General features: G+C 35.1%; 1 protein-coding gene across 2 annotated transcripts in view; it reads right to left on the reverse strand.

Annotated features, from left to right (window-relative positions):
• LOC150101380 (alpha-(1,6)-fucosyltransferase-like) overlaps window positions 1-14140 on the reverse strand; it is a 46855-nt gene that overhangs the window by 6497 nt on the left and 26218 nt on the right. For both annotated transcript variants that reach the window (XM_090400630.1, XM_090400631.1), the window contains exons 7-9: window positions 10131-10317; window positions 4068-4244; window positions 2155-2308 (exon numbers count right to left, since the gene is read on the reverse strand). In XM_090400630.1, the coding sequence (XP_090256756.1) occupies window positions 2155-2308; window positions 4068-4244; window positions 10131-10317 (518 nt within the window). The remainder of the gene's footprint in view (window positions 1-2154; window positions 2309-4067; window positions 4245-10130; window positions 10318-14140) is intronic.

Genomic DNA, 14140 nt, shown 5'->3' on the forward strand with positions numbered 1-14140 from the left:
GAAAGGAATACTTCGTATTTCCAAACCTTCGAATTTTTTTTTTTTTTTATTCTACAGCTCGATAACTAAATGAATTTTAGGTAAGTTACATACAGTAGGACATCTATTCTTGAATGCTTGGATATACCTTACTTAGTTTGAAAACTTGACAATTTAGTTTCCTAGATTCTGCATATATGAGAAATTATTTGTGAGTCTATGATGTGATTTGTTGTCAAAAGAAAACCTGCAAAACCTGTTTTGCTGAAGAGGTCCCGTCCGTAGCAAATGCGGGATCCAATCGGAACCCATTTGGTGGTGCGCATAATTTAAGATACTTAATTATTGGGAATATGTGCTACCAAATTATATTAAAAATGAAATAATATACTTATTGATCATACTTTTACAAATATGAAACTATCAAGAGCCAAGAGGCTATTTTTTTCGGCGACGTAAATTAAATTAAGGGGATAATAAATCCCTTATTATTTCAAAGCCGAATGAGAAAATCGAAATCTAAGAGTTTCATGCCGAAGAACGTTCGGCGAGTCCAAGCATAAGTCAACACCTGGTAGTACCGGCTTATTTGGCTTTGAAATAATGAGGGATTTATTATCCCCTTAATTTAATTTACGTCGCCGAAAAAATAGCCTCTTGGCTCTTGAGTGTAGTAATAATATGTGAGTACACCTTTCTGGCAATTCGTATAGTAAAGTATGTAAGTTCGGTTCACTTGAACCTTGGTCTTATCCAGGTCTAGCTACTCACTGATGAGACCTCAATAAAGGTTGAAACCGATCTTGGTAGTGGCCTTCCTCATAATGTAAAACAGTAATACATCTCCTAGGAGCTGCGTTTTACATTATAAGAAAATATTAAGGATAGTGACCGGAGCTTGCTCCGAGTTGCCCTAGTGTTGTACTACCAGGAGTTGACTTACGCTTGAACTCGCCGAACGTTCCTCGGCATGAAACTCTTAGATTTCGATCTTCGAGTTTCTTATTCGGCTTTGAAATAATGAGGGATTTATTATCCCCTTAATTTAAAATATGAAACTAATTATAAAGACATTTTTTCTGATTTTTGAAAATCTTCCAACTTTTTAATGTCTAGCTTCATCACATAGCGCAGGGAACGCATTATGCGATGAACATCTCACAGTTTTAAGATGTTCAATTTCTTTTTTATCGAGACAGTTTTGCAAATTTCTGAATAAATTCAGACCTTGAATTCACATCGGAAAATCTCACAAAACAAATTCTTTTGAAAGTAATTGATTCTCGACTGTAATGCATTCTCCACATACATTAATCAAATTTGAAAATGACAACAGATCATCTTTAAATTTGACTAACAGCAGATGCGAGAAACCTTTTCCAGTAGTTCTAAAAATATTTTCAATAATTGAAACGGGATTTTGAAACTGCTGGATAATCTAGTAGAGAAACGAAGCTCTTTTGTAGCGTTATTTATCGTCAATCTAATAAAGAAATGAAAGATAGGGTAAAATTAATCTTACACTGCTAAAGTGGCAGAGAAAACATACAACATTTTAATATCGCTGTGCCTTAAAATCTGCTTCTAGTATATTATAAATATGTATTGCATTACATCCAGTAGCAATATGTGGCAATCCACTGGTCGCATACTTTTTTGTGTTCTTTCTTTCTTTGAATCATCTTTGTTATCTGTGCTTTGTCAGTAACTAACAATATTCTGATATTTCTTATTGCACAAAATATATATTAAAATAAATAAAAAAAAGTCATTGGTTACTTGTTTAATTTTTAATACTTGCTATATAATTGATAACGTAACACGGTATAAAATACAATGCTACGTTTATTTAAAAAAATGGTATGGATAATCCTTAATCCTTTGGCCCTTTGTATTTTGCATTTACTTTCTTCTCCATTGAGATGATGCAGATTCCTTCCAGATATTTCATATCAATAGCTCAATCTGGGCGTTATTATTATTATTCATTTCTATTTCTGTGTGTGTGTGTGTGTGTGTGTACTAGTGGACGCGCGCACACACAAACACAGAACGGTTCGAGTCAATAGCACATACAATCGGTCCAATGATAATGAATTATTCCAATCTAAATAATCTCTTTATCTTTTAAAAAAAGCTTTAAAATTAGGATGATAGCAACATATGGATACTTACTCCGGAAGAAAATGTACAAACAATGAAGTCAGACTGTGCCAAAAGAAACAAGTCTTGTAAAAGTCTCAAAGAGGAGGTGTTCGTGTCACGTGTATGTACACGAAATGCACCTTCTGCTGCACCAGGAATATGCACGCAATCATAAGAAGTAAAGCTAAAAGGGGAGAAAGCAAAATTATCAGTTAGATAATTAGCAAATTACAGATAATATAATTAATAAATAATTGGATTCATTTAATACCTTATATTATTTATATATACTATTTGTAATTTCCCTAATATTCAAAGTAAAATTTCTCGGTATAGGAAAGGAGTTATATGCTGGAAAATATAACAGATAAATACATATTTAGAAATTCTCTGGCACTGCCTATAATTAACAGAGTGTCATTTAAACATATATATCATGTGTAAAAAAATTGAGCCGAGGGCTGAATTGTTTGGAATCATCTCGAAACAACGAAGGCTATAAGGCCATCTCTTTTGCTATGTCCACATGAGACAGACTAACTCACCTTTAGTTGAAAACCCTTAATAATTGTTCTTCAGGTCCTACAGTGGATTTCTAACCCAGATATTTTCATCCAAAAGACTCCTCGCTTCAAACGCCAAGTAGACGGAGTAACGAGGAAGTAGGATGATGGCTGCAATTTAAAATGCTCTCACTTTGCTTACGTTGTTTTTCATATATGGATAATGCTGTTACTCCTATGGTAGCAGAGATTGAATTTCAGGTAGATTTACACTCTTAACAATATCAGCTAAATAGGCTCTCTTAAAGTACAGCCAACCTTTACCTAACGCATGACACTTTGTATAAGTTGTCACTTATTATTATTTTAGATGAAACAATCAAAACGTACAGCTACCTTGACAGTATCTATGTCCAAATGTTCTCCAGATTCCAAGCATTCTACTCCCCTCCCCGTTTCCTCCATTTTGATCAAATTGTGCAGAACTTGTCTAGGGGTAAGTAACCTTGAAGAATGCAAGAAACAAATATAGTACAAATTTGGCCGAAAATGGTTGATGAATGTGGCTTACAAGTGGCTGAGGAAAAAAGTGAACATCCTTATATTCCTCTCTCTCTTCATTTTATTCCCAACGGGAATTAAGCTTTCAGGATTTACGCATTGTAAAAACCAAGCTTGGGTGAAGATGCTTAAAGGACAGGACATTCGACATCTTATAAAATCAGCGTAGGATCAGGCCGAAATAATGAGTATAATTCTTATTTAGTTGGTCTAAATGTTTCAGGGGAGTATAGACAATTTAAGAGATAACTCATATACCAAATTTGTTCTACGTCAACTGAATGATGTGATCTTTAGGGAGACGGTCAACTCTGCTGGCCGTATTATTAAATCGATTTGTGGAGGCCAAACGGTTTCCCTCCCCCCTCCCCCACACACACATCTTCCCATATTTTGGGCCGAATTTCTCGGGTGGAGCAGGGGAGCTCTTGAGTAGCGTAAGAAAAACTATATTATAAAGTTTATAAACTATAAAAGAAAAACTATATTATAAATTAGGTCGAAATAGGCAGAATGGATTATGTAACATAATAAGCGATGCGTGTTGTTACACCTAAAACAACGCAAATAGTTAACTAACGAAACATTGTATTATTTTAAAACGATGTTACTGATGTTTGATTCGAATAAGTTGCCATACATTTCTGGCGTCTCTGAACCAATCTCAAGACCCCTTAAAAATATAATCTAGTGGCTACATTTATTCCTTTCACAAACTGTCATCAGGTTCCCATCTTCTCAAGGTAAACAATTCTCCTCTGTCTCTTCCTGGCTTCTACCAAGTTCCACGTGACTTGCGAAATCATAAATTAAAATATATTGAAAAACCAGTTTGAATGAACCTTCACAATTTGATTTCACAAGATTTTATAAACTCACTTAGTTTCGCATTCTTTAATGACAGCTGGATCATCAGTTGCGAGATATATCCGTCTCTTGAGGGGACCGTGCCGCAACTCCATACGAAGAAAAACGTCTTCTACTTTATCCATATAATCTTTTAGTTCATGACGACTGGCTTCGTTGTGTATCTTGTCTGTCCGTCTAATGTGAACTCTAAAAAATAAAAAATAAATAAAAAAATATATATAATGCATGTCCCCATTTTTTCTTATTTTATGATGCTTTCTGGATTATATTACATTAATAGCAGTTTAAAACAAATTACATCTCTTGTTAGGCATTGAGTTATAAATTGGCACTGAATCCTAATATACAGAAGTACATTCTTCCGGAAAAAATATTCAGCCGTCTTTTAAATTAAAACACCTAGTTAAGCTTCTTACTGCTGAACTCACTCCCTTCCGTCACACCTTATCCAATTGCCATAATCCCTATAGGATAGAAAAAATACTAAATGTTCCCCAGAAATCTCCTGTATTGCCTACCACACAAGACAACAACAAAACTGTTTCCTTCCCATACATTCAAGGCACTTCTGAAAAGTTATCTAAAGCACTTAATAAATATCAGCTATGCACCATATTTAAATCTTATATCAAATTGACAACTCTCATCCATTCACGTAAGGACAGACTCTCTTCTTTATCACATTCAGGAGTTTATGAAGTGCCCTCTTTTTTGTGACCTGGCTTACTATGAACAGACAGGAAGAACTGTTGACATCTGTCTTGGTGAACATAAAAAATACATCTGGCACTATCGTTATGGCAAGTCGGGTCTAGCAGACCATAACTTGATACTACACAGTAGCAAAAGTACTATACAGAAGTCATAAGTCAGAGAGATTGGTTTTGGAATCAACAGCAGTTTTAAAACATATTCCAAACTTCAACAAATATGGCTGTATAAATTTACCAAAAATCTGGGCGACAGTGATTTAAGTTCTAATTAATACTTCTTTTCTCTCTTTTTCCAACTTAATTAGGACTTGAGTTCCTTGTGTTGTACGTTACAATTTTTAAAGTAGTCCCACTGTTGTACAAAACTGTTGTTGTTTCATGTACTGCGACAAGCTCTTTTTGTATTGTGAAGATGCTGGATATAATTCTATCAGCGAATATGTTTAGAAATGTTGATTATTTTCTTATCGTTCTGTGTTCCCATCAATACCGTGTGAATAAATTCACAAGCGACCAAGATAGTGCATCTCTGAGTAATGCTTCCTGATAAGATAGACTAAAGATGTCTTGGTTGTAAGGTGGATTTGATAATCAGAAAAGAGGGCATACAATAGAAACACGTGTTACTAAATTGATTTATCGGACTGATGCAGAAGAAATTTTTCTGCACATTAATAATAAGTAGGAGGGACAGATGTTTTGCTTTAAAAGAAGTGAATAAGGTAGAATGGGACTGTCAAAGGTGAATGGGAATGCTTTAGTGTTTTAGCAATAAATGAGTTTAAGGAGAATTATTGATATATGACAAGTATTGCATCAAGAAGTGATTCATACATGCCTCCTGCAATGTGTTTGGACTCATAGAGATGCCTATAATTAGTTAACTACTTTTTATAATTTTTAATAGTACTGATGTATTATAATGAATATTACTGTTATTATAATATTAATATAAATATAAAAGAGAAGTGATTTCACTCTTGTCTTTTATATCTATTAAATCGAACTGTGGCCCAAACATGTCTAAATTTTTCAAGTGGCTGATGGTAGCCCAAAGCTTCATACCCACATCGATTATCCTTTTATCTTTTCATAGTAATGTTATTATGCTACTTTTCATTATGTTCAATATTTATATTTTCTTTTTTGTTTTTGCCAATTCCCTTTTCTTTGCTCTGTTTTTCAAATGAAACGTCTTCTCAATTTGCTCTTATTTCATAAAAATGTGAATTTTGTTATTATTTTCATTTTAATTTCTTCTGTTTCTCTTATCACATAATTTTTTGTAGCTGAAAGTAAAGTCCTTCTCACTTTTGTTTTTGTTTTTCCAGCTTTGGCTTCTTGCATAAAAAAAAACATATTATTAATACCAAGCCTCCAATGAATTAAAAGTCTCATTTAGGAAGGTTTATACTTTCACTGAGAAAGCTCATCAAACTATGCTTCAACCCACTCATAGTTTCTACACTCACCACAGTCTTATGCAATGCATTCCTCTCACCAACCATTCTCCGCGCAGAGAACCTGCTATTCCCTCACACCCTCCTCATACATCTTCCAGGCATAGTTGGATTTAAGGTTTCTGTGGCCCTAAGCTATAACTTTTAAGAGGCATATACTCTACTGGTTAAATTTAGCTTTAATAGCTTTTCAGAGGCCCTTGCAATGATGTCATTCCTTAAGCTACAGCTTGTCTAGCGTATATGTAATTCTGGCTATGCTTCCAGGGATCTTGTGTAACTTTCTGAGAGCATTTGAAATCTAATTATCTGAAGAAAAAAGGAATTAATCAAAAGTCCTTTATTTTCAGATAAGGAATTAATCAGAATTATGATCAGTTAAATTTATATTATTTGGTACTTGTAGATACATATCTATTTGTTATACTTGACAAGAAATTATATTCTGTTTTATCCTTTACACAGGATAAAACAGAATATAATTTTGTTCTGTTTATTATGAAGTATCTTCATGAATAGACTACTTGTATATGGAGGTTGTTGACTTCCAATCAGTTGCCTCAGTATCCCATTATGCACTTCCTTTCAGATGCGTATAATGTCATGCATCATGGAAAGGATCGCTACCCAGACCCAGGGCCTCGTTATCCATTGGGCTAAATGGGCAATAGCCAAGGGGCGGCATTTATCCAACAGCGCTTAAGAACCGAGTAGCTTTTTTCTATTGTATGTTTTTTATAAATACAAATAAACTACCTTTCTTATATTATAAATATTGTTGAATTAAGTAAAAATATGCAATGTCGATATATTTTAAAATATTTTTTTTGTAATGAAAGTTATTTAATTAATTATATGTACTATTTAATTATTGCTCAATCCAGTGTAATTAAGGTGCCAATTGGTTTTAGCCCAGGGCATTCAAACTTGTTAAGATGGCCCTGCCCAGATGGTTTTGACCTTTATTGAAGTTCCGATCAGTTGAAAGTAAACATCATAGGTCTCCTTGGTTTCAGTAACTAATGGCGTATATCATCCTATTGTCATTATCATCTCAATTTCTTTGTAAACTCAAGTCTCAATGCAGATGTTTCTCTCACTCCACAGATTAACAGACAAAAATAAATAAATAAATAAATAAAACATAATAATCTCAAGTTGTAAACACTGAGAAGAAATCAAACAAAACCTAGAGAAAGAACTGCAGCTCTATATGAGTTATTATCAGTGGTGGCTTGTCCATAAAGGGTGCAGGCCCTCCAGTATAAAATGAAAGTTCCTGTTTTATTATCGCTGTTCTTAAATTTTTATTTGTTATTTTTAATTATGTCATTCATAGTTTTATTAACTATATAATTGTTTCAATCCATATTGATCTTTTTTACTTTTATTGATACGGCCTCACCACTACAAATTCTTACGAGCCGTCACTGGTTATTATTATTATTATTATTATTATTATTATTATTATTATTATTATAGTTATACAGGTATCTCCATGGAGGAGTAAAAAAACTCATTATCGGAGACCATGCTAACCATTATTTACACAATATCTATCCTTAGACTTGGTCACTTTCTGGCAATCACTCTCCAAGTAAAAAATCTAGTGCTTGCACCCTTACTAACCACACTTTTACAGAAATTCCAAAGGTAACCTCTTCTTCACCCCTTTCTTGTCTCAGTCTTATAGAACCCCTTTAGTAACTTATAAGTTTCTATCACGTATGTTCTCCTCCACCTGTTAACTAAAGTTTGTGTCTCACACACCTTCAACCTATCCTCATAGGCAACATTCCACATACCTGTCACCAGCTTGGTCACCCGTCTTTGAATCCTCTCCATCACCTCTTGATCCCCAAAACATCCAGGTGAACAAATCTGTGCACAATAGTCAAGATGCAGAAATCATACCCTTATAAAGAGGGATAATAACCTTCCTATCCTTATTTGTCATTGTATTCTTCAACATCCAAGTAATTATATGAACTATTTTACCAGCTTTTTTTGCAATACGTGCTCTGAACTTCAAATCTCTGTAATCCATCGCTCCCAAATCGTTAGCATCATCATCAGTTTCATCAGTACTATCAGTAACTGTATTTTTAAAGAAATTACAACATAGACAAATATTAACTAAAATAAATTTAATTAATACTCCCAATATTTCGCCATATATATTCGCAATATATCGCCGGCCTGGTTGGCCGAATGGTTAGCGTATCCGCTCTCCAGCCAAAAGGCTGCGGATTCGAATTCTGCCGTGGGCATGGATGTTTGTTTGTGAAAATACTAGTGGTGGTGGTGGTCGGCGGTAGATGGCGTTGGTGTAGATGATGAAGGTAGTTGCGGCTGGTGGATTAGCAAAGTAGTGGAGATGGGGAGTTGTAGAGAGGTACCCTCCCTTGATGGGTCTTTGGACTCCCTGGAGGTGTTGTAATAATAATAATAATAATAATTTCGGCAAAGTCAGATTCCTATCATTAGGTAGGAAACAAAATATTATATAATAAGATACATGCATGCAGGCACTACACTAATTAATAAAGATGAAGCATGTAAACTGAGAGTATGCCTAAAGCCCTAAATTGTGTGCTAAATTGGGTGTCCTTGGCTGCTGGACTGAAATTCACAGGATGAGAGCTTCCCATATTTGGGGAAGTTTCATGCAAGAAAATTTATTGAGGTTATGGTAGTTTTTTAAGGCAGAAGTAGATTCAAGGAAACATTTTTCCTGTTTATATATCAGACCAGTAGATCTTTATTGATTTTTCTTTAATGCAAAGTGAATTTAATACATGTTCACTTCTTTGTCACATATGGAAATATTAACATAACTTTAAATACATTTATCAGGCATATCATAAACTGCATATTCTTTGACTTATTGAATATAATGTCATACATGAAACATTATGACTTAATGCTTACATTCATATTCACATTCAGTTGGTGCAGAAGTTATAAGAGAATGACCTAACTGAAATGCAGTTTGTACTTGAAATGTTATTGTGGACAGATGATGATGATGATTATTTCATTATATTTTGTAATGATACAGCCTTCTCTGATGAGCAGCAGTGTACTCAGCATTTAATCTTGGGGTGGGGGGCGAGTTGATTAGACGATTTGACCATACACACTACGCATCGCATACGACCTATGACTGAACATCTGCAATGATCTCTAATTCATAAATAGTATAGAAATAGAAGACACGACACAACAGTAATTAAAAAATGAATTTTAATTAGGAAAAAACGTTTGGAAAATATTTACTGTTTTTTTTTTCCTTTTTCTATGAGGAGGCAGGGCCCCCTTACCCCCTGGATTAATCAAGAGTTAATCAACACTGGTGAAAGTGAAAATCCAAATATTTTAATAGAACAACTGTGTGATATTCCCAAATTGACTGTGTGATATGCCCAGAATTTCAGTACCATGACTGGGCCATTTGTTCCCCCCCAAGAATTCATAGCAATAATGATAATACTTAAACATGGTATAAATTATGCACTTCGTCAGATACTACAAGGTTAATTATCTCTTCTGAAATCGATTGAAATATCTGCATCTGTGAGTAATAAGATCATGATTGTATATCTGACAGTGCATAAAATATATAATTTTATTATTGGTAGCAAATCCACCAGCCACGTTGTACATTTAAAAAGTGAAATATGTATCTTAAAAGCAAGTGCTGTTTAAGAATATTTTTCGTAGGTCATCTGACATCAAGTTATTGGATATAATATAAGTAGAAAATCATGTTTTCTCACTCCAGTCTGTTTTTTGTTCTTCTTCTTCTCCAGGGAAAGGTTGAAAAATAAGAGAAACTACTAGAGTTAAGATACATATAAATGACATAATATTTACAATTAAGAAACTGCACAACTTACCCGACAATATGCTTTTTATAGCCAATTTGTTTCTTTATCTTTTCCAAGGACTTTTGTAGCTGTTCATTTGGACGCAGTGCATAGTAAAGAAGCTGTCCATACCACCAGGCCATTGGGTGTTGATGAAGACGAGCGACTTGAGGTCCAACGTCATGTGGAAGGTATGTCAACACACTTCTCCCATAACCTAAAAATTACACTGCTTGTAATATTACTGTATAACTGACTACTTCTCTTAGTAAAGTTACTTTTCGAGTATACTGAGTGGTCAAAGTATTAGCGATATCTCTAATTCAAAATTAAATCTGCCAGAAGCGTGTGATTAACAATATGTAGTACTGCCTGTTTACAGGAATCACAAGAAAAAAATGTGTCTGTGTGTGTATTCTTGTAATAATTTATGTATTCATAAATTATTATTATGATGATGATGATAAGAGTCTTCCAAGGAGTCAGAGGCAGGTGTCGTCTTACTCACACCCCCTTGAATTCATTCACACTATCTGCACGCATCATCTTCAAAAGCAAGTCATCTGTGCACCACGTTATAAGAAAAAAAATTACTCTCTCTCTCTCTCTCTCTCTCTCTCTCTCTCTCTCACACACACACACACACACCTTTCGTGATTGCATTTATTCTGAACTTCTGCAGATTCCCACTCATCCTTTCCCTGCCACCGATAAAATCAAAATTTCCATTGTTGATATCCAATATGATCCTTGGAGACGTTTATAGATCCCTATCAGTCTGCAGTCCACAAATTCTCAAGATCTCTTAAAAATCTACATTTCACAGTTCTGATATCATCTTTAGTAATCTGCTTTTCACTCTCTTCACCCCAGAAGCACTACCTTGGAAACCGGAAAGCCTAATCTAGACACAGACGGGGATAGTATTGAAGCCTTGTAAAGCGGAAAAATGACTAATTCTTAGATACCAATTTGTTTCAGCATTGTAATTATACTCTGAACTGCATTTGCATTTTTTTTTGCTATAAATCCTCTGAACTTCAACCTTCCTATCTACTAAAACTCCAACATCCCTAGTCTGGGCAGGTTCTTTTAGCGTAATCTTATCTGTATAATTGGTATATCCAAAAGCGTATAATAGCAAAATATAATTTTGCTATTATACGCTTTTGGATATATTTTTACAGCAGAGTGCATAATTTCACATTCACTGACACTGAACCGACAGTTACTTTCACATTCCCAGAGGCTTACCCAAGTCATGTCAGTCGCATTCTTGATTACCTTGCCTATGTTTGCATCATCAAAAACATGGACTAGGGTCTGATCCCCTAGGATACATCTCTGGTCATTGAGATGTTTTTATGCGGAGAATATTCAGGTTTTTGAATATACCAAACTGACATCATGGAATGGTAATTACCAGAGGACAGACATGAACCACGAGGATAACGGACATACTCAACATCAAGAGCTCAGATGATTTGAGAACGCCCGTTTTGGATTCCCATAAATGCCCCAAAGGAACCTTCAAAATAAGTTAGGAGGTTCCTTCGGAACTCTCACGGGAACTTCTTTTTCCAAAAGGAACCTCAAAATGAAGGTTCCGTTGAGAAAAATTACAAAGAGACATCCTTTCACAACGGAGGTTCTTTTGGAGCTTTTATGGAATCCATTGTAAAAGTAAGTATCTTTGTAATAATATCCTTTGTCTTATTTTACTGATCTAGTAAAAGCTTTTGATTGGTAGGGGGTATAAAACTGCCTGTGCAGCATAATTAATCTAAAACGTAAGTGAAAAAGAAAGGCAGGCTACAAGAATAACTGCATCTAATCCAGGTGAGGTGCCGACTGGAACATTACACTGGCCATGTAATTAGTTAACGGTTAGTAGATGTTTTGCAAACTCTCTCAAGAGACAAACAGTACGGTACGCTGTTTGGATAGAAACCATTAACCATTAAACTGGCGGCTATTGACCTTCGCCCATACTGCCCACTGCTGGCGGTATGGATAAAGGTTAATGGCTGGCAGGTTAATGTGTCAATCAGTTCAGTCCCATCAGTATAGTGATACATCTTGTGATGCCATTTGACACAAGCTGTATTCTTTACTGATAGAACTGAACTTCAGGAAACAGAGGGAAAAAGTGAGGGTGGGGTAGTGATGCCAAGACAGGACCAGCAAACCGGCAACGAATTTCTTTACTCTCATTAAGAAACAAAGAATCAAAGCGGAACCGAAGAGACCAATGGAAAACGAACATGTCGAACATCCAGACGCTTACAGCTAATGATGATGAGTTGGTAGACGTTTTTAATTTCTTTCTATCATAAATTCCAGTAATTCGTCATCTTGACGTATTTCTATTCCCAGTTTTCTCGAGTATAGATATTGAAGTTTGATAACGAGAGAAAGGCTCAGCACACCGGCAGTGCATTTCTATCTATAAAAAAAAACAGATCAAAGCGGTATATATGTGTATAATGACAACGTCTTGGACCGGAAAGAAAACAGAAGGAGAATAAGACCATTACTGAACATACTGAAACAGTTAAAGATGAGGAGTTAGGGGATGCTGTATTTTCTGGGAACAAAACGAACTATCCAGTGACAGAATCCTGCTAAAAGGTTTCAATAGAAATGCAAAGAAAAAAACATATCAATACTTGAAGTATAAAAAGCAGTCAAAAACTTGAAATGTGGAAAGGCAGCTGGAGTAGATGATATTCGACCAGAATTTATGTAGACATAAATTTATTGCCAGCATACTAATAAATTATATTACTCAAAACAAAATGTGTTATAAATTTCGTACAAATTAAATTGCAATTTAATTTTGGCAAAAGTTACAAGTTTTTTAAGGATGTGGTCATGTAGTTAAGGACTTAATGTACAGTGCTTACAGAAAACTATGCAGAGAGACATTTCAGTATAGAATATGTCCACCCCAAACTGCAATGCCGCTCTCACAACGTCATACCATGCTTAGCAGCAAGTGGTTCAAGAATTCCTGTGACAAATTGGCCCACTCCTCCTTCAGAGAAGAAATAAGGCTCTGTTTTCTGGAGGGGAATTTCGAGCAGCAATGCATCTTCCTATTGCATCCCAAACGTGTTCTTTGGGGTTCAGATCTGAGAACCGTGCTGGCCACTTGATTCGTATTATCCTCAGATAGAAAATACGTCCATGGGGAAAACACATTTTGCACTGTTATATTAATTTAGCTTTTTTCTCTTTTTCAGTAGCTGAGCTAAATACTAATAAAATCCTAAATAGTTAATCAGAACCATCCTTGTACTATACCATTTCAAGGATGAAATTTATAATGAGTTAACATTCTGATGGGATGAGATTTTCTTTATTGGTCTGTACCGTCTAGTACATGTGGACCAAGTTTTCACTGACTGTAAGGATAGTTCAAACCTTCTTGCTTCATATGGCTTGTAGGTTGTCCATTTAATTTTAAGTTGACAGAGGATGATATGGTCATAGGGATGGAACAGGAGGTATAGTACTTTCAGAGGACAGAGAGGAATTGAATTCTATAAAGAGTCGAAGTACATCAATATGACTGGGGAGTGCAGTTTCTATGAAGCTATTCAGTATGAGATGGAGGAAAGGAGGATGAAATACATACTTGGTTAGTGCTATAGGCCATGGGGCATTAGAAAGAATGTAAGTAGCATACCTTAGCACAATGAGTCCAGGTATGGTAATTATTATGGAGGACTTCAGCTCTGGTGACATGGACTGGAAAGAGGAATGGTCACAGGGAGGAAACGAAATTAATTTATACTGTTCCCAGAAGGTAATGAATGGACAACATGTAATGGAGGGGACATAAGTTCAATAGTATAGATCTGGTTATAACATTAGAAAATTTAATAGTAACCAATGTTTCCGCACTGCCTCTGCTTAGTGAACCCAGTCATATAGTCTTGACCTGGGATATTGCTAGTCATTTAGAAATGTCTGTTAAGAAATGGTATATGTGAAATTACAAATATGTGATTATGACAAACTGAGGAGTCTCCTTA

This window comes from Typopeltis vanoorti, chromosome 11 (genome assembly GCF_054136105.1).
Source record: "Typopeltis vanoorti isolate ZY-2024b chromosome 11, IOZ_Tvanoo_1.0, whole genome shotgun sequence".
In the NCBI taxonomy this organism is placed as follows: domain Eukaryota; kingdom Metazoa; phylum Arthropoda; class Arachnida; order Uropygi; family Thelyphonidae; genus Typopeltis; species Typopeltis vanoorti.